The 24,700-nt window shown below is 39.9% G+C and overlaps 1 protein-coding gene across 2 annotated transcripts; it reads left to right on the top strand.

Moving 5' to 3' along the window:
* The first annotated feature begins 19,489 nt into the window (after positions 1–19,489).
* On the top strand, positions 19,490–23,723 carry LOC148012771 (uncharacterized). Of its 2 annotated transcripts, XM_087669412.1 has the most exons (6): positions 19,490–19,811; positions 20,674–20,947; positions 21,196–21,396; positions 21,586–22,074; positions 22,399–22,579; positions 23,148–23,723. In XM_087669412.1, the coding sequence occupies exons 1-6, from the start codon at positions 19,689–19,691 to the stop codon at positions 23,269–23,271; spliced, it is 1,392 nt and encodes a 463-aa protein (XP_087525538.1). In that variant the 5' UTR covers positions 19,490–19,688; the 3' UTR covers positions 23,272–23,723. The 2 variants fall into 2 exon arrangements, with proteins under 2 accessions (XP_087525538.1, XP_087525537.1); XM_087669411.1 differs by having other exon boundaries at positions 21,586–22,579.
* Positions 23,724–24,700: the final 977 nt, after the last annotated feature.

The following is a 24,700-nucleotide window of genomic DNA, read 5'->3' as shown; positions in this document are numbered from 1 at the left end:
AAGTGCCTTCTCTAGCTATGGTGAGAGAACCATTGTTTGTAGTGAATGATGTATCCTTGATACTTAGGGTAAAGGGAAGAGTATTGACCAATCACAAGAAAGAGACAACATGAAACTAGAATGGCCAAGGTCCAAGGGGCAATCCAAAGACTTGAGTGACCTCATGTGCAATGCATCGATTGTAGGGAAAACCAACTTCCAACCAAATACCTTGACCCTAGGCTGCCTCCTTGCATGAATTGTGGTAGGTATGGGCATGAAGCAATACATTGCAGCTTGCTAAGGCGGCTGCTTTATCAACATCCCCACCCATTGCCATTCTATCCTAAGAACATGCAATTCAATTCTAGGAGAGAAGCTCCATTGTCCTTGCAGCACCTAATGAGTAGAGATCAACAGTCCCTAGGGTTGAAATTTATATGATAGGAATATCTAGACCACATGGGCGGCCCATCATAACTCACTCATCGAGTGACACCCTAGTGCCTTTTATGGAAGAACCATTGGATGAAAAGGCATACATGAGTCCTTATGTCACCTACAATGAAGAGGATAACCCAATCTTGATGGATTATAGACTAGTTTTGATTATGGCTTTGGGCAGGGGGCAAGGTAGCGATCTTGGAGGAAGCCAAGGCCAAGGGCCACTCACATTTTAGACATGCAATCATCCAAGACATTTTTCATCACGATGTCTCAAGAAAGAGCAAGATAATAAGGATAAAGCAAATTTGAGATGCCCTGAATGCGGTGTCACACACTTATATGCTAACCTCTCTAGGCAAAACGCTTCCACCATCTCAGAAATTGTGCCATCTATGTTATTAGGACTCTTCAGCATTGAAATATAGAACGATGAGGCCACCCCAAATCCTTTAAACATCATGACATGAGGTCAATCCAAACAGGTTGGAATTTCATTACCTAGACCTAGCAACTTGGACACAATGTCCATACAAAATAAAATTTGAAAAAGGAGAAAGAAGAAAGTTGAAGCCAAAGTTATGCTAAAAATAGATAGTGCCACTACACTCACCAAGGAGAAGCATGTTACTGATGCACAAGCCAAAACATACACTCCTAAAATGAGAGAGAAAGGAAGCACACAAGTTGGAGAGTATCATAATCCCAAACAATAATTAGAGATTGTGGATAAGGTTAGTGAGACTGGGTAAGGGAGGTGCATGCACACCTAAACGACATAGAACCAATAATTGAGGATGAGATCAATGAACTCTCGAGTGTGAATCTACTTGGTTCTCCTACATATGTGGGGAAAAAGGATAATCTAACACCGCAAATGCCATCACAAGGGCAAAACAAGATTGCCACAGCAAGGCAGCCTACTAATGACCACTAGTAGCAACCCTTTAAGGAGTTCGAGGAGCTAGGAAGACTATTGAGTAACTTTAGCACAATCACCTCAACCCAAGTGTCCCTACCACTAGAGAAGTTGCTAAAGCAAAGCCTAGGACTCTAGGAAACTTTGAAAAGATGGATTGAAGGACCTAATCAACCAGAGACAACCACCCTGCCAAGTCAGGATGCAATCACATATAAACCAAGCCTAACTCTAAACCTTGTGTCAAGGACCCTACAAGTTAATTTCTTTTGGGAGGGAACAAAAATGTACATAGTCCTACTCGTCATTGTGCTAGGCAATGCAACATGAAAGGGAATCATTGACATAGGAGTAAGGGTTAGCATTCTAGGTCATGCAGTCTTGTAGGCCTTAGGTAATCCACTAGTAGAAATGGTTGAAGGATTGGCTACTTAAGTTTGCAAGGATCCAATTCTCTGTGAAGTTTATAATCATGATCGGGATAGCCTATGATATCATGTTAGAATGTCCATGGATGGGCAATGCCTCAATGATCGAGGATTGGGGAAATGGGTTGATGTTCTTTTGCAACCACTCAGAAGTAGCTAGAATATAGATGGATACCTGGAAGACATCACCCATCGACTTAGATGCTATGATTGATTTTGCCTTCTTAGATGATGAGGATAGGTATAAGCGTGCCACAATCACACCAAGAAGAATGCTACATAGAAAGGAATTGCCAGTGCTATAGGAGATCAACTACCATTAGTCCCAATCTACATGATGTCTAAAAGTGCTAAACTAGGAGCTTGCATGACCTATTGTGTGCCTACAGACAAATTGGAGTTAATGAGAATCCTAGAATACTTCAAGGAAATACTACAAGGTAATCCTAGTGCAAACCTCAAATCAGTTGAGGACCTTTTGGAAACTTGACATTGGAATTGGAAGAAGGTACATGACCTGAATTTGCTCTACAATTGGGCTCTCCTAAAGAAGAACAAAAGCATTGATGAAGTAGCCACTAATGATGAATTCTCTGAGGCAGAAGATGTAGAGAGAACCTATACAGATTGTGAATCAAAGAATGAAACCCCACACCTAGACCTTGAAACAATTAACTACAATAATGATGGTACAATTGGATAGATAATCATCGATTCTAAACTCATGAAACCTCTAGTGTTGCTTGTCAATGGGATTGTCAAAATGGATTGTGATTGTACATGTGGTTAGAATATCTAGGAGTATTGGACTATGAATGGGCAAGGCTCAACTAAGGTGATTCAGTGACACTATAATATACGAAGTCGAAATTGCTTTAGAGCTATGGCCACCTAGAGAAACAAACTTTTTGAGCAATGGTTGTGAGTTTAACTTTGAGTTGGAAATCAACTCTAATAGTGATCCAAAGATCCTGTCACTTCCTAAAACTTGATACAGGATCTTTTGGTCCACTTACCATGCAAATGATTAAAGGAAGAAAGAAGAAACAATGAGAAAAACTCTACTATTACTGAGAAGCAAAAGAAACCACACGAACTTTTGAAATATTTAACCTAATTCAAAAAGGGGAATAGAATAGTAATGTTGTTGGAAGCTAAATGGAAAGGGCCCAATGAAACAATAGAAGGCCCAATAAAAGTCAAAGAAGTTGACTTAGTTGAGGAAGGTTAAAAACCTCAACCAATCTTCATTGTCAATGACCTAACCAAGGATGGGGAGTTGGATTCATTTACCAGATAGAGCACACAGATTGCGTATCACAGATCATGATAGTGCTGAAAAAAATAGAAAAAATTGAGTATGTGTGAATTACAAGAAACTAAATACAATAACAAAGAGAGACAATGGAGCCCCAAAAGGAGCACCAAGGAAATGGGGTTTTACTGCAAGAAAATCTATCTTGCACTATCAACAGCCATCTTTTTCATATTTGATATGATCTCAACAAAGAAAAGAACACCAGGAATAAGAAATCTTCACGCAGCTTCATAAAAACAATTCTTCAATGGCTTTAACTTTAACAGAATCCATCATTCTCTTCATATTCTACATAGAATTCTTTGATAGACTACAAAAACACAAGATTATACACCACTTTGAATGGAAAGATATCACATATTACTCATCTTGAAAGATTCCATAGCTTTCTCTTACAATCTCTCATAAGTATATACATTGTTTTGCATATAATTGCTCTGACTCTCTCTCTCTCTCTCTCTCTCTCTCTCTCTCTCTCTCTCTCTCTCTCAATATTACATCATATCCTCACTACAATATCTAATAATCACTCACAATAACCCTTCTTTGGTCGTGAATACCCCTCCCAAGAGGTGTGTCTGATATGAAAGGTCACCAGAGCCACTATAGTGACTCTTCATAGCTCACTACTGTCACTTCACTCTAGTCTTCTCTTGAGTCTTCAACAACTACTTCTTCCACTTCCTTGAGCACTTTTGAACTTGCATTCACCTATTTCCAAGGCTAGAAAACTTTCCCATACTACACCCTCATCCAACAGAGCACATATAGAGGCATACAAAGGATTTACAGAACAAAAATAGAGGATCTACAGAAGCTCAACAAAGGGTTACAGAAGGTCAACAGAAAGTATCCAGCTCAACTAAAACCAATAAAAATCATCAAAAACCATTCAATGAGCTTTTAAACAACCTCAAACTTAATCAATCATTACTCCATCCTTCCATATAGAAGAAAAACGCAACAAAACAGAAGCTATCGGAACCAAATAGACATTATCAAGACATCAACAGAACATATCAGAACATCACAAAGCCTTGTATCTCTACTGAAAAACATCATGAGCTTATCAAAACCATTTCACCCTATCCAAAACACTCTCAAACCACTTCCAAACCATACAATAATAATATAAAACTATTCATTTAGTCCACAAAAATAACAAAAATCAACCAAAAAACACAAGTCATTTCAACATTCAACATATCCCCACACTTAATAAGGGAGCATCCTCGTGACCTAGGAAAAAGAGAATACAAGTTCATCAAACAACTAAACTTAATCTTCTTTAGCATCTTTAAGAACACCTTCCAACCACGACCCCAACTTGTAACTTGTATCTAATAAAGAATACAACAAAAGGAAAACCCTTTATCCATTAACACATCTTATAAACAACAAAAAATTATGACAAATTCATAAAAGATATAAGAGGTTTCTTCTGTCTCTCAATCAAATAAAATCACAAACCACCATCCATCAGCTTCGCAATCAGGTCCATCTTCATCTTCAACTCCTCATAAGAAGGATAGTACACCACACATACATCACCGAATATATACAAAACTCATACAGACACAATACCAAGTAATCTGAATGGCACATGCCCCCAAAAAATGGAGAGAAAAAAAAAAGCTATTCTATTAAGAAAAGATGATACAACTAAGAAAAGGCTTTTGTAACGTGTCCGCTCGTCCGCTTGTTGGACACGTCTTAGTAGCCCATCGGTAGGAGGGTCTAGAAAGCTCCGCCTAGCACTCGCAAGAAATGACACCGGGTTTGCGATCTAGGTCTTCCTGAGTCTGCCTCGAGCGGAAGTGTTCGACCGTTCCCACTTAGGATCGACCTGAGGTCAGGGTTCCTTCCCTATCAGCAAGGTCTCTAGGAAGAAGCTAGCGTAACCACTTTGCATAGAAACAACGGAGTCAAAGTAGATCCATGCTGCACTTGGTTCATGGAGAATGGGAAACGAGAGGGATGCGAAACTCAACCTTCCTGCCATAAGGCATAGTCCCATTCCTTTCCCCTAAAACAACATAAATCGGGATTCTAACCCTACTGATACTAGGTCATGATAGTCTTGTTATCTCGTCATTTGAGAAAAGTTCCCAGCTAACTAGGACCACCCTTCCATAGGACGGCAGACCTAAGTCAAGTCACGTCCACGGCACTTTCCTTGGTTTGCTTTAGTTATCTAATTACCTACCACATTACTTTTGACATGCAAAATCAGCTTCCTTAATTAATCAAATTAATCACGGGTTCCTTCACGTAACTTAGGCACTGACACAAAAACAATGTAAAGCAAGTTCCTTTTCCTCAAATATCTGTTCTTTATTTATCATAATTTCGAAGTACATCCAATATCATGCCCGAAGGCTATCCCAGCAATCTATGGGATTGCTGCTCCAAGTTCTGCTCGTTGACTAGTACATGGGCCTCAAGATCCCATCTCGAGTCAAATCGGCCTCTTGTGTGGGATCCGGAGGCAAGGAATTTACGGCCAGAGCCTCTCCTGGCACCCAAGCGTCCTCCTGCTCCAAGCAGCACCCATGGAGAGACCTCTCGTGGCAGGTTAGGTCCATATACCTGGTGCAACTAACAACCCCCTTGGATAGGGCCAGGCAAACAGTCGGAGGTAACTATTCATGCCTCTCCCTCCAGGCTTCTAACCTAAAGCATTAAGTGTTTTTCCTTGAATTAGTTTCTTAAGCAAAGGAGATCAAATAATGCACCTAAGTGTACAATCACAAACATTTCGGAGGCCGTTTGTACGACCAACTGCCAAGGTGTGACTCCTTTTTCCCGGATGCTCCCAGCATCTGATCATGGGTCTTTTTCTCGGATACTCCCAGCATCCGATCCTAGATCGTTTGCAACTTGGCGAGATCCCAGTAGTCTCAAACAAGATCATGCAACAAAATGTTCTTGGCAAGCTAACTTATTTTGACTTGCTCTTTCCCTTGGGTTTTACCTTATGGTATCTTAACCCTAACTCAAGCATTAGCTGGTCAATCAAGGCAACAGACGTGCCTTATTCACAACCCAACCAAGGGTCTTTCATTCTTCCAGTTCTAACCAAGTTCAGTTAATACACTTGGCAACGTAAGGTTCCTCATCTAGGCCTTGAGGGATACAATCTAGATGCATGTGTCCCTTCCATCTCACTTAGGGTGGTACTATACAGAGTTTTCTAAACATCATTACCCATGATGCACATGGTGCGTTTAGCATATTTGTACATCCTAAACGACCTTTAACTCTGGCAACGAATACTTATTCCGAATGCACCGGATCACATGTGACTTGCATATATGAAAGTCTAGGTTTTTATCCATCGGCGCAATCGCATCTTACGAACGGAAACTATCATTTCATGCATTTCTTTTAGTCATGATGGTGAAGCATGAATTCTAAATGACTATTCATACACTGAACTGGTTTAATAGCTATTATTTTATGTAAAATAATGTAAAAACCTTATCATTCTATGTGTGTAAAAGCTACCATTTCATGCATATAAACTAGCGCTTAGAGTAAACAAAAAGTCCTAAGGTGTGTTTTTGTTCCATGCATGTAGCTAACCCCTTTATTTCTTCCACGAGAAATAATACATAATTAATTTTAAAGCATAGGATATCTAAAGAACTTGCGTTTGATTCATGATCATAGGGGCATTTATTGCGTTGGTTGCTCCGCTCGCCTCTCCTGCATTACCGGTACCAGTGGTAGCTTTGGCACCTACACTTCCCTTGACTTTCTTTTTGGGAGCCATTTCCATCCGGATTTTGGATAGACCGGACCTTAACGGCCTTCAAGATGTCCGGCTCGGGAAGGAAAAGTTGTGGGAAGGGGTCCTTCGCCGATGAGGGGTTGGCTTGAGTGTGGTTCCTTGAACCTTCACCTCTCACCAACTCTCTCTCCCTCCCTCTCTCTCTCTCTCTCTGTCCTCTTCTTCTTCTCTTCTCCTTCTCTCTCTTCCCTCTTTTTCTTCTTTTCTTCTCTCCTTCTCCTACTCTCTCTCTCCCTCTTCTTCTTCTTCTTCTTCTTCTCTTCTTCTTCACCTACTCTCTCTCTCTCTCCTTCTCTTCTTCTCCTACTCTCTCTCTCTCTCTCTTCTTCTTTTTCTCTTCTTCTCCTACTCTCTCTCTCCCTCTTCTTCTTCTCTTCTTCTTCACCTATTCTCTCTCTCTCCTTCTCTTCTTCTCTACTCTCTCTCTCTCTCTCCCTCTTCTGCTTCTTCTTCTCTTCTTCTCCTACTCTCTCTCTCTCTCTTCTTCTTCTTCTTCTCTTCTTCTTCACCTACTCTCTCTCTCTCTCTCCTTCTCTTCTCTCCCTCTCCTCTTCCTCTTCTTCTTCTTTTCTCTTTTTCTCCTACTCTCTCTCTCCCTCCTCTTCTTCTCATCTTCCTCTCCCACTTCTTTTTCTCCTTCTTCTCCTTCCCTCTCTTCCTCTTCTCCTTCTCTCTTCCTTCCTTCTACCTCTTCTTCTTCTTCTTCTTCTACTACTACTTCTCTCTTCTCTCCTTCTACCTCTTCTTCTACTTCTCTCTCCTTCTCTCTCTCTCCCTCTTTCTCTCCTTTCCTCTCTCTCTCCTTCCTCTTCTCTCCTTCTCCTTCTCTCCCTCTTCTTCTCTTCTTCTCTTCTCTCTCCCTCTCCTTCTTCTCTCCCTCTTCTCTCTCTCCCTCCTCTCTCTTCTTCTCCTTCTCTCTTCTCTCCCTCTCTCCCTCTTCTCTCTCTTCCCTCTTCTCTCTCTTCCCACTTCCTCACTTCTTCTTCCCCTTCACACGTCTAGGGTGCTGTTCGCAGGGGCAGAGGAGGGTGCCGCTACCTGCTGTCACCATGAGGGGGGGGGGGGGCTTGCTGCCTCTATGGACCACCAGAGGGCCTTTTTGCAACAGAGGGGGGGGGGGGGGGGGGAAGACTCAATCGGAAGCCCCAAGGGGCTGTGCAGCTACCGAACGGAGGGGGGGAAGGTGATGCAGCAGGGAGGGGGGGCGTTCTCTGTGGACGAGGGAGGGGGGAGGGTGCTCCTTTTATAGGAGGGGGAGGAGGTGGGTGGCATGGCCACCCCTATTCTTACTCTACAAAAGACATCTTGTCAAAATATGCAAGTATTATGTGTCCTTATGGCAGGGCAATGTTTGTAGATCATTCATAGATGCTTTGAGTTGAATTAAGAGGAGCTTTTTCTCTTATTTCTTGGCTGTGGTAACTTATCCTTATCAGGAACTCAATTTGAAGCTCTCTTGAAGCAAGTCTCTTTGCCTTACAAGCCTTGTAATTGACTCATAAGCTTTTGTCCCTAGCAGTCTACATTGAATGTAATCATGCAAAGTTGATTCATGCTATAGCATCATGTATGAATGATGGGATGCAGAGTTGTTTATGATACATGACAACATATTGTACTTGATTTTATAATTTTTGATTGCTCTTACAGTCACGAAAACAAGCTTGATTTGAGTTAGAACTTATGAGATAATACTCTTGTGATCTTTGCTAAGAACATGCAGTTGGAAGCTGTATTAACATCTTCAAGAACTTGGCTTGAAACCTTCAATCCTTCTCTTATCTCTACCATCTCCGGAGTCTAAGCTCTTGAACCCCCGTACATTATTCTCTCTCAAACCCTTGTGATTGATCGTGAAGTACCTCTTGAACCTTTAAACATTCACTGTAATATACTTATCTCTTGAAGACACGTCTCCATCTATCTTGTCCAGTTTTCTTGCCAAACCCCTATGGTGACCTTCAACCCTATGCGCTTCGACACCGTATGTGCATAGACTATAGATCTTTGAACAAGATCACAATCAAGAATCGTTTTCCTATCCCAAGGATAGATGATATCTTAGATAAGTTGCAAGGGGCTAGTATCTTAGTTGCATTGATCTCAAGAGCAACTATCACTAGATACAGATAACACGTGAAGATGTTCATAAGACAGCTTTTCATACAACATTTGGACTATACGAGTTCTTAGTCATGCCATTTGGTTTGACTAATGCACCCGCCACATTCAATCAAATGCTAGAGAGAATTTTTAGACCTCACTCAAAGTTCATAAGTGTCTTGTTTGATGACATTATAATATTTTCACGGTTTGAAGAAGAGCATAGAAAACATCTATCTATTGTTTTTCAAGAGCTTCGCAAGCATATACTACAGGTCAATGCTAAGAAGAGTGAACTTTTCCTTTCGAAAATTCATTACTTGGGTCATATTGTTTTCCACAATTTGGTGAGAATGGATCTTGAGAAGATCCGAGCCATTGTTGAATGTCCTACACCTACTTCTATACATGAAGTTAGAAGTTTCTTGGGCCTATGTTCATACTACAAGAGGTTCATACGAGGTTTTACGTATGTTGTATCTCCTCTACATGACCTTACTAAGAAGCGAGTGCCTTTTCACTGGGGATCAAGGCAACTGCAAGCCTTTGAAAGAATTAAGTTTCTTGTGACTCAAGAACAATTTCTCATAGTTCTGGATCTTCAAAAACCTTTTGAAGTTTACTGTGATGCTTCTAGGGATTGCATTGGAGCTGTGCTTAACCAAGAGCATCATGCAATAGCATTTGAGGGCCGACACCTTAAGGATCATGAGCTACATGCTCCAATATATGAGAAAGATCTTATGACGGTTGTACATGCTCTTCAAGTATGGAAACACTATTTACTTGGTGCATATTTTTTTAATTAAAATAGATCACCAAAGTCTAAGATTCTTCCTCACTCAAAAGAAGTTCTCAGAGAAATAGATGCGTTGGGCAAAATTATTATCTATGTTTCACTTTCAAATCCTTCACACATCTAGAACTAAGAATGTGGTAGCAGATGCTCTATCACGGCGACCTCGAGTGAATGCAATCACAACTGTTTAACATAACGAGTTCATGGATTTACCCAAAATGTATGCAGTTAATTCCAACTTCTCAACCATATGGAATCAGCTTAACTCAAGTTAGTCGATTGTCAAAAGATGTGGATCTAGAGCATGGCTATGGCGACTTATAGGCATAGACTGAACTCATGATGACATTGACCAAGGACTGAAGACCAACTATTACACAAGTGAATTAGGTTCCAAGATGGTAGCTTGGACTCATAAACACAATCTTGTGTAGGACTAACAAAGACAAGACACTTAACTGAAAGTACAAAGCATCATGACATTGTATTCATTTCATATGAAAAGTGGTAGTCAAGTATAATGCTTTATAGTTGCTAGATGGGTAGCAGTTTTCCCTCTCTGTGCATATGGGATTCCTACAGCCTGCATGTCTTCAGCCCAAACTTCCTTATACAAAGAGGCTACATTAGGTGTGATTGCAAATATCTCAGCATCCCTCCTCAATCACAACCAGAAAGTACACAGTGTGTAGAGGCTTTGTTGAAAGCAACACCTGCAAAGTGTGGGCACACAAAAAACATGGCAAAACACTAGAGGCTGTCATAGAAAAGGCTAAGTGTGGATACCACAAACATGATGGTCATCCAGAGGCTGTAGTAGGGGCCTCACAAAGTGTACAGAGGCTGTAGTACAAGGCTACATGAGGAGTTTACAAGCTTATGATAAAGACATTTGGGCTAGACATTACAAGGCTAAAAAAGTTAGTAAAAAATTGGATAAAGGACCTGCAGGCCCTTGTAGTTTTCAGTGTTACTTTTGACATAGATCTTCAATTCATTGTAGGTCTTCTTGATGGAGTAGTCCAGCTTGCTCTTTTGATCATGTACTTGCTCTTCACTTTACTTGCCGCTTCAGAGTTTTCATGATTTTTATTATTATTCTTCTTCTTCTTTTTCTCTTTGATCTTTCCTTCATGGTCATCATTTTCATGGACTTTGCTTGCATTAGTCATCTGGTTCTTTTTTTTATGGTCCCCCTCAAGCAAAGGTACAATCTTTGAGGCAGCGGACATGTCTTCAAACTTTTGCACTTTCATGTCTTCAAGGCCTTCAAATGGATACACTGATAGCATTTGGATATAGGAAGCTCCATGTCTTCCTGTAGGTAGAGTAACATCTTCCATGTAGTGTAAATGGGCCATAAGGTACATGTTATTGAGAAGCACCCTCTTAAAAAACTTCATGTTTGGCATTGGAACTCAACTTCAAATCCTTGAATTTTTTTAAACTAGCAAAAAGAGTTGAAAACTAATGTATCGGTCCCTTGCTTATTTGAATGAGGCAGTGAAATAGATCAGAGTGACAATGGATGTTTTGAGTCTCAAGGAATGAGCAAATGAGGTGGAAGAAGAACTTTTGAGAAGTTGGCTATGGCTGCCAACTCCAGGATTTCTGGTTTTTTCTTGATTACAACAGATAGAGTGAAGCATTTGAGCTCAAAATTCATCAAGAGGAAGCTGACGTAGTAGGCTTTAAATGCCCTATAGGCACAGGGTAAATTGCAGCACGCAGGCACAGATTCAACCGTACAACTGTCAACAGGCACACTTCAAATAGCAACAGGAAATCCACGCAATGCTGGGCTCAACAACGAGTAATGTCAGGTTGTGATGTACAAGGGAGCTTTGCCAAGAGTAGAGGAACATTTCTCTAGAAGAAATCGTGAGCTGAAATGGCCTCTATGAAGAGATCCAAGAGCTCAAAGGAGGTAGGGTGCAGATTGGCTATGGCTGCCACAAGGTGCATTGAAGATGAAGTTGAAAAATGAAGTTATATACTGATCCTCAGCTGTCTAGGGGTTATCTATCCAAGGATGAAGAGGAGCTAAAGGAGTAGAGAGGAGACGTGAGACATACTAAGCCATGCTTAACTGAGCTCTGATGCCATGTCAAAAGATGCAGATCTAGAGCATGGCTATGGCGGCTTATAGGCATAGACTGAACTCATGATGACATTGACCAAGGACTGAAGACCAACTATTACACAAGTAAATTAGGTTCCCAGATGGAAGCTTGGACTCATAAACACAATCTTGTGTAGGACTAACAAAGACAAGATACTTAACTGAAAGTACAAAGCATCATGACATTGTATTCATTCCATATGAAAAATGGTAGTCAAGTACAATGCTTTATAGTTACTGGATGGGTAGCAATTTTTCCTCTCTGCGCATATGGGATTTCTGTAGCCTACATGTCTTCAGCCCAAATTGCCTCATACAAAGCGGCTACATTAGGTGTGATTGCAAATATCTCAACATCGATTACACCTTACTTGATTCAAGATGGTTATTTGTATCCTCATCAAGCAAATTGTGTAGTATTACTATTGCAACACAAGGTAATGGATGAACATGCATCTCCATATGCTGGACATAGGGATATTCTACCCACTACTCAAGCATTAGAAAGATATTTCTTTTGGCCCACTCTTAGAGCTGGCATTGAAAGATATGTCAGCGAGTGCAAGATATGCCAAAAAGTAAAGTATGACAAGCATAAACCACCTGGTCTACTGAAGCCATTACCTATTCCCAATGAGCCTTGGGAAAGTATAGCCATGGACTTTATCATAGAGCTTCCTCGCACACAAGCAAGCAACAATGCAATTTGGACTATCATTGATAGATTCAGTAAGGAAGCACACTTTATACATGTGCGAAAGACAATCAAAGTCAATAATATGGCTAAGCTATTCATTGCTCATATTTTCAAGCTTCATGGCATGCCTAAGTCCATTATAAGAGATCGAGATCCCTGCATGACTAGCCTCTTTTGGCAAGCTCTCTTTGAGAACCTTGGGACTCGGTTAAAGTTTTCATCCTCTTATCATCCTCAAACAGATGGGCAGAGTGAAAGTGTTAATTCTACTATTCTAGACCTTTTGAAATCCTATGTCTTTGATAATCAAAGAGAATGGGAAAAGTATTTGCCTTTAGTAGAGTTTGCATACAATATCATGATGCACTCTAGTACTGGTAAGGCATCCTTTGAGATCGTCTATGGTAAGCCTCATTTACCACCCATTCTTCTTACGAAGGATAAGATCTTTGTAGAGCATATGAGTTTGTTAGAGACATTGATACAACTTTCACTCAAGTAAAAGCTGCTATCCAAAGGATACAAGAGAAAACACGAAGTTGATAAGCATCGTCGTAAGTTAAATCTCAAGTTGGGACAATATGTTCTTCTTAAGTTTGAGAAGGCTCGCTTGAGGAAGTAAAAAGGTCAAAAGGGCAAAGTGGTTAAGCTTTCTAATCACTATTATGGCCCTTTCAAGATCACAGATAAGATAAACGAGGTGACTTTTTGTTTGGATCTGGTGCGCAATTCGGATGTTGTATGCATGCGTAGTGAACACCGGAAGGTCTCCAAGAACAAAGAACTCTACAGTTCTAGTGGTCATAAAGTCAGTGCCTAGAATAGTTTCAGGTTCAAGGATTTTAGTTTCTTCTTTTAACAAAGGAGGGTTTTCATAGATAGGGTGGATAGGTAATTGGCCTCTAAAAGGTCGTAATAAACTGATATGAAAAGTATTATGGATCTTCCAATGTTGGGATAGTTCTAATTTAAATGCATTGTCATTTACCTTATGAATTATTTCGAAAGGTCCATAAAATCTAGGTGCTAATTTAACAACAGGGTGTTTCTCAACACTTTGCAATCTTCTCTTTTCAATGCGTAACCAAACATAATCATGAACATTGAAACTCATGGTTTTTCTTTTCTTATTAGCTTGTTTAGTGTATGATTGTTGGGCTTTCACAATCATGTCTTTAACTTGAGCAAAAATAGTAGCATGTGTATTGGCAATATCATCAACAGCTTTAACTTTGTTCGACAATGATGTAACATGTGTAGGCAATCTATGTCCATAAATGATTTCAAAAGGTGCTTTATGTGTAGCTGTGTGTGGTGTGTTGTTGTATGCAAATTGAAGTAGATGTAAATGTGTATCCCATGTTTGTGGTTTTGAAATTGTGTATGCACACAAAAGATATAGAATTGTAATGTTAGTAGCTTTTGTTTGCCCATTGGTTTCAGGATGGAATGCAAATGAGAAATCAATCTTAGTACCTAAATTAGCAAACAAAGTAGTCCAAAAATTATTACAGAATCTAGAATCACGATCAGAAATAATAACTTTTGGCAAACCACGATTAGTAAAAACAGTCTTCAAAAACAATTGTGTAGCTTGAGATGCAATTAATGTTTTCTTGCATGGTAGAAAATATGCTTGTTTGATAAATCGATCTACTATAATTCAAATCATATCATGATTAGCTTGTGTGTTAGGCAAACCATTTATAAAATCCATTAAAATATGTTCCCATGGACGTTCAGGAATTGGTAAAGGTATTAACGAACCATATTGCTTACCATGGTGTCGCTTGACTCGTTGACAAATTAAACACTTAAAAACAAAGTTAGAAACATTAGATTCCATTTGTGGCCAGTAAAAATCTTCAATCAATGTTCTTAAAGTGGAAATAATACCTCTATGGCCTTGATATGGAGAACAATGAATTTCTGCAACACAAATGATCTAAATTAAATAGTGACACACAATCTTTTCTCATAAAACATAAATCTATTAGAAAAAGACAAAGAATCAATTGGAATCTAGTTATTAGCAACCAATTTATTCCAATTAGCTTGAAAATTGGGGTCATAGTCATAGGTATCCTTCATAGGAATAAGGAAATCAAAAGTTAGAACAGAAATATCATGGATACTTGGTCATCTACTCAATGCATCAGCAACAACATTCTCTCTTTTGGGTTGATATTGGATAAGTGGATGAAAACTTTGAATGAAAGAAGCCCATTTAATATGACTGCAAAAAATTTGTAGCTGACTAAGGAGATGTTTGATACTTTGTTGGTCTATTTTGATCATAAATTTGGATCCCATTAGATAGTGTTTCCATTGACGTAAGGCTTGAACTACAGCTAATAATTCTTTATCATAGGTGGAATACTTCAGTTCAAAGGGTTTAAGTTTGCAATTAGAATAGGCTATGGAATGTGAATCTTGCATGAGGATAGCTCCTATTCCTAATATGCTAGCATCAGTGAAGAAAGAATGGTCGATTAAAATAAGAAAAACAGGTGCAAGTGTTAAAGCATGTTTCAAAAAATCAAAAGACTTTTGTTGGTTGCCAGACCAATGATATACAACACATTTCTTTAACAATTTCGTCAAAGGCAATGCAAGCAATGAAAATTTTCTCACAATTTTTCTATAAAAGTTAGTAAAACCTAAGAAAGAACGTAACTCATGCATATTTTTAGGGATTGACCAATTCAAAATTGCCCCTATCTTTTTAGGATCAACATGAATACCATTAGAAGAAACAATGTGACCTAAGTATTCAATTTGGGTTTGGAAAAATTCACTCTTGTCAGGGTTAGTATATAATTGATTCTCTTTTAATAATTTGAAAACCAAAGATAGATGTTCACAATGCTCATTCTCATTCTTACTGAAAACCAATATATCATCAAAGAAAACAATTACACAATTCTAATACTTAAAAAATATACGATTCATCATACAACTGAATGTAGTTGGTGCATTGGTCAAACCGAAAGGCATAACAAGAAATTCATAATGACCAAATTGAGTTCTAAATGCAGTATTGAAAATGTCATGTGTATTCAATCATACTTGATGATATCCAGATTTGAGATCTATCTTACTAAAAATAGTGGTTCCTTGTAGTTTATCCATGAGGTTGTCTACCCTAGGAATAAGATATATATTCTTAATAGTAATCTTGTTTAAGGCACGATAGTCAATGCACATCCTATAAGTATTATTTTTCTTCTTGACTAATAGGACATGTGCACCAAAAGGAGAACTATTGGTCCTAATGAGTCCTCGGTTCAACTTGTGCTTGGATTTCTTTCTGTTCAATCAGATTGTATCTATAAGGTGCTTTACATGGTGGTTGAGAACTTGGGATTAAATCTATTTTATGATCTTTAGGATGTGGAGGTGGTAAACTAGGGGGTAAATCAGCAGCAAAACAATCTTTAAATTGTGAAAGAAATTGTGCATGCATAGGATGCATCTGATTTTTCTTAGCTTCAATTTCATTCATCCATACTAAGTATGATTTGCTACATTTTCTCAATGCACGTTTAGCCTGTGTGTGGCTAAGCAGGGAAAAAAGATCAATGGTGTGCATTCCATATAATGTGATTTGTTTTCCGTTAAGATGAATTTTCATAGAATGTGTGGAATAATCTATGTCGGGATTATATTTGTGATGCTAAGGCATTCCTAAAATAATATCACTAGCTTGCAAAGGCACAACCAAGAAATTTTTGTGCTCAACATAATCGACAATTTTAATTTCTAAATCATGAACTTCTTGTGTACCATTGTATCTAGTGTCTAAGAATGCAGCCTTTATGCGATAATGAGTTAAAACAGTAGGTAAATTCAATTCTTTTACCAACTTTGCAGAAATAAAATCATGTGTGCTTCCATCATCATGCAAAACAATCTTTTCTTGACCATGCACAAAACATTTCATCGTTAATAATGAATGAGGATTTGGCATACTTGGTAAAGTATCTAAAGCATCGCTGATATCATCATCATCTTCAGTGAAGTTTGACATATCTTCATGGTCTTCGTCTTTAGTCGCTCCCAAGTGATTGATTTGAACAGCTTGCTTCTTGGGTTAACAGTTCACTGCTAAGTGTCCATGTTGATGACACTTGTAGCAAACTATAGACTTTGCTTTGGAAACATTATTGGTAAGGGCTGGAAATTTGGGTATGTTAGGATTTGGCTAGAGAGAAGGCTTAGGGTTTGAATTTGTGTTTGATGGTAAAGTAGAAGATCGAGTCCAGGGTTTACGAAAAGAAGAAGGAACAAAGCGATTTTGATTGAATCTTCGAAAGTTAGAATTGAATTGCTTTGTACCAAAGTTACCATTAGTTGAAAATTGTTGCGGTCACTTTTCTCATCCTCGAATTTTGTCTTCAGCATCATGTGCCAAAGAAATCGCATCCTCCAAAGTCTTTGGCTTGAATATATTTACTTCCACATGTAAAGGAGCTTGGGAGGTGATCTTATGCTTCTAGAAGAGGTTCTTCATGATCCAATAGCACAGCAGGGGGTTTTTCACCACCAGGAATACGTTAGTATTAACGGTTCACGAGACTGCCTGTAGAGCCCATTCGTTCCAGGAGTCTCGTCTCCATGTAAAATGGTAAGCGATTGTAAGCCCTTAATCTCAGCTTCACTCTGATACCACTGGTGCCCAATTTGGATACTGTATGTGCGTGTAGTGAACGCCGGAAGGTCCCCAAGAACAAAGAACTCTACAAAAGCTCATAAAGCAAGAATACACGTTTGGACGACATGAGACAAAAATACAAATTGGGTATAATCTCTCCCTATGCCTTGTGTGAGCGCTTCACAAGGCATGTATTTATAAATTTATTAATCTCCAAGATAAAAAATAGCCCAACTTACAATTAGCATGCTCTTGGCTTTTGTGTTTACTTTTGCCCAAATAAAGAATAAAGCGTTTGGGCGTCCAAAAAGTTGGGATGTGCCCAAATACAATTTGTCAATAATGAAATATTTAAACTGAGCATCTATGGATATACAAAAATAATAAATTTTTGTCAAGCGCTTTAATAAATAAGTGCGTCTAAATAAATATTGACGCCACGTCTTTAGTGATAAGACGCGTGCCCATCAAAATAATAATTATTCTAGATAATCTGAATACGCGCCATCGCCCGATGCTTCCCAACGCCACCGTTGCTTGCTCTACACCATCAATTGAAGCATTCACAATTGTTAGAAAATAATAAGATAAAACCCACAAAATTGAATACATAGCAATCTTCAGCTACAAAATAAATAAATAGGTTGGAACTTTGTCCTAACCTTAAATTAATACAAGTGCACTCTAAACTCATAAATGTCCATTAATTCAAAATTCCCTATCACACATTGGAGGTAAAGAAAGCATCACTTTGCATTCATGCAAGAGAAGGAGAGAAGGTGGTTCGAGTCTCACAAAGTGTTGCAAAAGCTCTACTAAAAATCAAGCACTAAGAAGAGAGCCCTACACATATTGTGTAGGAGAGAACAAGAGAAATCAAGAAGATCAAAGGAGCCAACTTTCGAGTTGTGCAAGGATCTGTGTAAGTTCAAGCTCACCAACCCTCGAGTTATGCAAGTGATGTGGAAGCTCTACTAAAATCAAGCTCCAAGAGGAAATCCCTACACATATTGTGTAGAAGAGAAGGAGAGATTCAAGAAGGATCAAAAGGTGCCAACTTCCAAGTTATGCAAGTGTTAGCCGGTTGTATACCGTGCAAGGAACCGTGATCTTGTTCCCAAGACCTACAAGATAAGAATTGGTTTATGTGTAATGGAGGAGCGTGCTCCTTGTCAATAATATAGCTCCAAAGGGGGGGGGACTGGCCCATCTTCCAGTCCCTAGTGTGTTGTTAATCTATCTATATTTCTACATCTTTCTTTTATGTCATCTGTTCTCTCTCTGCGCTAGCATAATATTCACCCTATATCTTTTAAGTATACAAGAAGGTTGAGCATGTATCTCGGATTAATATAATAATATATATTAGAATTACTATAACCAAAGGAAACATGCTCATTAATCATTCAATAGATAACATTAGGGCAAGGTTGCACTTGATGTTAGTGGCTGGGTGGGTGGGGGTTGGGGGGGGGGGGGGGGGGGAGGGGAAGGAGGAGGGAGGGAGTCCCCCCTCGCCCCACTAGCACACAATTGTACCTAGCGCCTATTATGCTAGCAAGGTTTCTTAACATCGAGAAGTCCTCACAAATCCTCATGAAAAGGTAAGGTTTAACGTAGAACTAGCAACACCATTGACTTCTATTGGTCCATAGAAAGGTGAAGTTTGGTGATCTATCAATCACTCTCTTGCTTTGAGATTTTGTTAGCAAACTTTGACATTTTCTCAGCAACATGATGGTATCATCTCCAAACCCATTGGTACGACTGCATAGGCAATGTAGCCTCACTGAACCTTGTGTTGCCCCCACTTTTATCGTTGGGGCAACATGACTCCCACTCACCCAAATCAACTAAACGAAACAAGCCCAAGCCCAATGCCCATTAGGGTAAGTGTGCAAGTAATGGATAGGCGCCCAAAAGCAAATTGGTCATACCGCTAATTCAAGGTGGCTTCATTCGCCTCTTTCTTGGACTTATGAACCAATGGTAGCATGACTTGCTTTGTTGTGACTAGTTTCTCTAGGCGATCTTCTTCTCCCATAGATGTGATCTCCCTCTAGCACATTGGAGGTAGGGAGCAACGATAAAGATTTCAAGTAGCTAATTAGCTATAGAAAATCGATGGACAGAAGAAAATGACATTTTCCATTTGTATTGGCAAGATGCCAAAACAATGTATTGACCTTATACTGGCACCTCTACCCTAATCAATGCAAAATGCAGACGGATGAAGTGAAAGGGCAACACTCGAAGGGTGGCGTGCCCTTTGGGTTTATGCCATACCCTCTCACCCTCTCTCGCTCGCTCTCTCTCAAGCTGAGGCGAGACGCTCGCTGCGATCCTCCATCAAGACGCCATGATTCCCTCGAGAAGACGACCGCAACACTAATACACAGAGATCGAATTGTGCTTCTCGTCTTGAAGAGGCCATGGCTGCTGCGTACGAGAGGGCGCAGGAGGCTCTGCTAGTGGGGCAGTACCTCAAAGAGAACAATCTCGTCAAAACCCTCAACTGCTTCGTCCAAGAGACCCCTGTCAAGACAGTCCCCCAGGTACACATTCCCAGTTTTGCCTCTCTGTTTATTCCGAGCGAGTAAGTTGATAGTGTATTCTGGCCTCCATTGCCTGCAAAGTTTCTTCACTCCATTGAATCCTTACATTCGACGCTAAACACTCCTTCATTGCACAGTCAATTTTCTCTTCTTGCAGTTGTTTAATAATCTTCACTTCTGAAAGACTCCCAATGTATAACATGAAGGACTCCACTTAATTACAGCATTGCCGCTAAGAGATTGATGTTCTAATGGTGAATTGCACATTTTGATGGTCCTTTTGCCTTTCTGATGATCGATTCTAGGATATTACTATTTGTTGAAGTGCACCTTTGCGCATCAAATTATCCAAAATTCCCTTTCACACATGGCAGTTCTTACTTCCACCCATGTTTTTGTTGTGTTTTCACCACACTCAGTTCTGTATTATTTTCTTTCCTCTCTTTTTGTCTATTTTACCACAGCCACTTTCTATTGTTTTCCACAATCACTTTTGTGCACTCAGAGATGCCCAAATTAAACAGAGAAATCACTCCCATAATTCTTTTCTGATTTGCTTGCAAGTAATCAATGAGACTGACCTATTTCTGCAATGCAATGGCGCACCCGAGGCACCCTTGTTTACCTATCCACTTGGTGTTTTCAGCAAGCAAGCTGAAAGTGTGCGGCTTTAATTACATACAAAGCTGTGCTATTGTTTCTCTTCAGTCTAAAGACTCCTAAATTACACACTATTTGTGCCTTTTTGGCTGATTCCAACAAATTGCTTTGTCACCTGGATTGACTTAATGCACGCATGCACTTTGTGCTGAGAGCTCATGAGGAAATTTGTACTCACAAATGTGGTGCACTTCTGAATCAGGTGGGCAAGGACATGCCATCCCTGACTCAAATCTTGAGAGAATATCATGCTCTTTGTAAAGAGAGGGAACTGTACAAAGAACAAAAGAAGAGGATGCATCAGTATGAAGAAATCCTCAATCTTCTATTTGACGAGCTCCGTGATGTCTATAACTTCCGTTCCTCATCAACAAATGATGATTCTCCTGCTCAAGCTAGTCATCATCATGAAACCGATGGGCATGGCCAGCAAGAAGACAACATTCTTGTTGAAGACTATGGTGTAAACAATCCTGGTATTCATTTCCCTGGAATAGCTTCCAAAGACATACAAATATATGAATATGCAAATTCTACAAAGCTCTTGTTCTGCTAGATTTGTTATTGCATTTCATGCTTCAAGTTGATGAGTCTTTCAGCTGTTTCTTGGTCAAGTCTGAATAGCTTATCACAGTGCTAGTAGTCGGGCACATTTGCCCATGAAGATGGGCAGCCAGAAAATAGTTCCAAGTTTGGTGTAAAGGTATTGGCATTTTGGTGTCAGGTGATATTGTTCTCGCAATTACTCCACTTGCAACCAAGCACAATAAGATGAGGAGCAGCCCATCAACTGACACAGGGGAGACCATGCCCAGCAGCAGCTCAAAATCAAGCCGCAAAGATAGTCCCAACAAGATAAAAGCATTCCTTCAACAGTGTGAGAACAGTGAACATCAGCACTTGAGTTCCAGATACATGCCTGAACGTATGTTGTAACGTGCGTCCTACAAATACCCTTTGCCTTGTAAATAATTCTTCCTCACCTTCTGAGTAACTAAATGATATGGAACCTCACTGCAGTCTGCAATCCTTTACCAGAGGCTTTTGCCTTTACAAACCTTTTAAGAATGCCACACAATCTGTTGTTAATAGGTTTCATAAAGTTCTGTCACAGATCATCATCAACGCAGGCGGCATAGACGACTCCACGGACACTCTAGGCATCATCTACCAAGCAAGCCTCCATCTCCTGTCACATTTGTAGCCTATTCTTCTTTGCGTATGGGATGCTCACAATCTTGTTATACAGACGCAAATGAGATGAAAAGCCGAGGAGCAAATAAGCCGGACAAAAGGCATGAGGGCTGTGCAGCTGGGGAAAATCCAGACACAAAGGATAGGAGCACTGCTACTGGCTCTTGGTGTGAATCTCCATTGTTCTCCACATCTTCGGACAAAATGTCAAAACATAGCAAAATCTCAGGCACTGAAGGAAATACAGGCACAAAGTCTAGTATGGATGCTTCTCCAAGACAAGTTCACAACAGCAAGCATTCACCAACATCATCAAGCAGAAGTCCCAATGGGCAGGGTACTACGAGGTCCGTGGCTGGCTCCAGCAGAGAAAGAAGCCCATCTCCACTAAAATTTGATCAGAATCTAGGTAACAATGTCAACCCACAACACTCTTCCTCCTCTCCCTATCGAGTAGATACATCTCCTAGAGAGCAGTCACCTGCAGCTACAACATCACCAGCAGGAACATCGGTTGATGTGGATCGTAGAACAAAAGATAGTACAGCACTTGCATTACGAGAAGAGTATGTCAGGAAACTTAAAGAGCATGATCATCAACATCACGGCCCTCCTTATTGTTATGAGAAGCAGCAGGCTTGTTGGCCCCGAATGCTGCATTATGTAGATATTGCAAGTACCCATCATGATGTTTATGGGGTTAATAACAACAATGCTGTTTTGTTAGCAACAGAAACTGCGAATTTGCTGGAGCGCTTGCTTCCTCTTGTGGCAGACCCCGAAACCATGAAAAGTTTCATCAGTAACCTGGATACATTGTCACCACACCCAACACCAAGAGATCATCACCATAAAAGGCAGCATGAAGAACCTGTATCTGCTTGCAGGAAGAGTCCTTCAATGAGCAGTGACAGGTTTGCCCTTTCTTTTCACACTTTGAAACTTAGACATTACACCAGCATAGTGTAAAGAGTGGGTAACTGTGACATTTCTTTCCATGGGTTGCCATTCATCATTCCCAATGATACCACTCTTTGCATTTTTTGCGCTTTTGTTTTAAGACTGAATGCCCAGATCATTGTATTATGACCATTTTGAGCATTGGCCTTCCTGGAATAGTTTCACTAGTTGAGTGACCTCAAGGAGAAGGAGATGGTGGTCATTCCTGTAAATGTCAATCTTGCCATTTGACCATCCATACAAAGGTGCCCCATTGTATACTCAAAAGACTGTAAGTCCATGATGGCAGTATTATCATATTCCTTTCGTTCACTTGAGCTGGTCTGCCTCTGTTACACAGTACCAGTCTGTGCCTTTAGCATTGTAAGACACTTCTAAAAACAGAGTAAACCGTGTACATACAAAGTGCATAATTTTGAACTCTGTTGCCATATTGAGGTATTCTGTGAGTCCAAAGACATGGATTGCTAACTTGAATAAGAAAGGGCTTCAATAGAACTCATGAGAGATTTGGTGTTGCAGGCCCTATGGTGATGGGGGTGGTGTTACTGTCTCATGCTCAGAGTTGGATGATGAAGTTCTTGCAGAGCTAGAAAAAGTTGTTGGTAAGACTGTGGATGACATCTTGGAGCGCTATAGCACATGAATTCACAAATCTTCAAGCAATGTGTTGGTGGCTGTTTGTCAGCCTATGGGCTGATCTTTTAAACTATCAAGGGACGGTGTCATGGGTATCAATTGATAGGAAGAATTTTGATGCCCTAATGCGTTTCAAAATGGCTCCATGGATCAAGATATGAGAAACTGGCCAGTGACTTCAAGTTTGATGTTTTGTACAATGGCTTAGCGCAGATGCTCAATAGTTTCATGTGACCTATCGGTTATCTGCTGGTTACAAGTTATATACAATGGAATGGCCAAGCACATGGCTGTTAAAATCATTATGGCAGGTGCAGCAGATTTGACATGCAACAAGATCTATCCTTGGTAGTGCTTTTTTCTGGTGGCCTAGTTTCTTAGAGTTTGTATCTTTCCTCAAAATTTTATGAGACCAACACAACTGAGTTTATAAATGCTTACATGGTGGTTGTTTGGTTCTCTTGGAGGCTTTCAAAGGTTTTTCCCTGCTTTGTTTTTAGCATTCTTGATAATGGGAAAATTGTTTTAAAGTAAAGATATCTACAACATCACAACAGGGGAATTATCCTCGATACCCACAAACTTGAAGTAGCATCAATCCCACTAAGGGAGTTTAGCAAAGTCTAAGTTAAGCTTTAGAGAGACTGGTGTAATTAACTTTATAAGTCTGGGCCTTTCTTTTAAAGACCTTTGAGAGCTAACTAACTATTCTCTTTGAGCTTGGTAAAACTATCAGATGGCTTCCTATAATTAAGAGTGCTCCTGCAGACCAAGAGATTTCTGCATTCCCAGAGAAATCAGATCGTAACCACCTTGATGACATTTCAAACTTTTAGGGATGCCTTGTCCAAAGCAGCCTGAAAATAGACCTATCCTCATGTTCAGCCTCTCATTGAGTCCTGCCTTCTTCATCCATCCTTGAATTCTCCTCCAAATCTGCTTTCCTTCCAAGCTGGCTCAAAATAGAAAAGAACATTTTCTTCCTTTTCACAAAGTGGACACATTGGGGATAGGGGAATTCTCTGTCCAATTTTATCCCTGGTCTGGTATTTGCCCAAGAGGAGTCTCCACAGGACAAGGTTCAATATCAGAGAGGGAGTGTTGGACCAGACTAGATAAGGGAAACTGCTTTTCCCACCTGTTCTAAGCAATAGTAAAATGGGTATTATCGGCCTTGACCAGATCTTTCTACTTTTTGCATTACCAAAGGGGTTTTCCAGAAGGGACAGTTATGAGTTTAAAAAGACTTGCTTCAAATCTTTTGGAGTCTGAAGGCCAACTCTCCTTTTTCCTAGAGAGAACAGTTGTTAACCATTCCAACTCCTTCTGGGTTAACCTGGATTGATGACTGATCCTGTCCGTATCCCACCATTCAAGTATACTGTCATCCCACTCCAGGACCTTACAACCAGATGTTTTGCCTTAGGGAAGAGTCT

The sequence above is a fragment of the Lygodium microphyllum genome, chromosome 27 (assembly GCF_053477565.2).
Source record: "Lygodium microphyllum isolate KBCC chromosome 27, Lygodium_microphyllum_v1.1.10, whole genome shotgun sequence".
Taxonomy (NCBI): Eukaryota; Viridiplantae; Streptophyta; class Polypodiopsida; order Schizaeales; family Lygodiaceae; genus Lygodium; species Lygodium microphyllum.
This window is presented reverse-complemented; position numbering and strand designations above follow the sequence as displayed.

Bases quoted from the DNA above. Each gene is read 5' to 3' on its own strand.
- LOC148012771 (XM_087669411.1), top strand. From the start codon at position 19,689: ATGGCTGCTGCGTACGAGAGGGCGCAGGAGGCTCTGCTAGTGGGGCAG. The intron at 21,397-21,585 runs GTATGTTGTAAC...GTTCTGTCACAG, and splicing joins TTCCAGATACATGCCTGAAC to ATCATCATCAACGCAGGCGG. The intron at 22,580-23,147 runs GTTTGCCCTTTC...TTGGTGTTGCAG, and splicing joins CCTTCAATGAGCAGTGACAG to GCCCTATGGTGATGGGGGTG.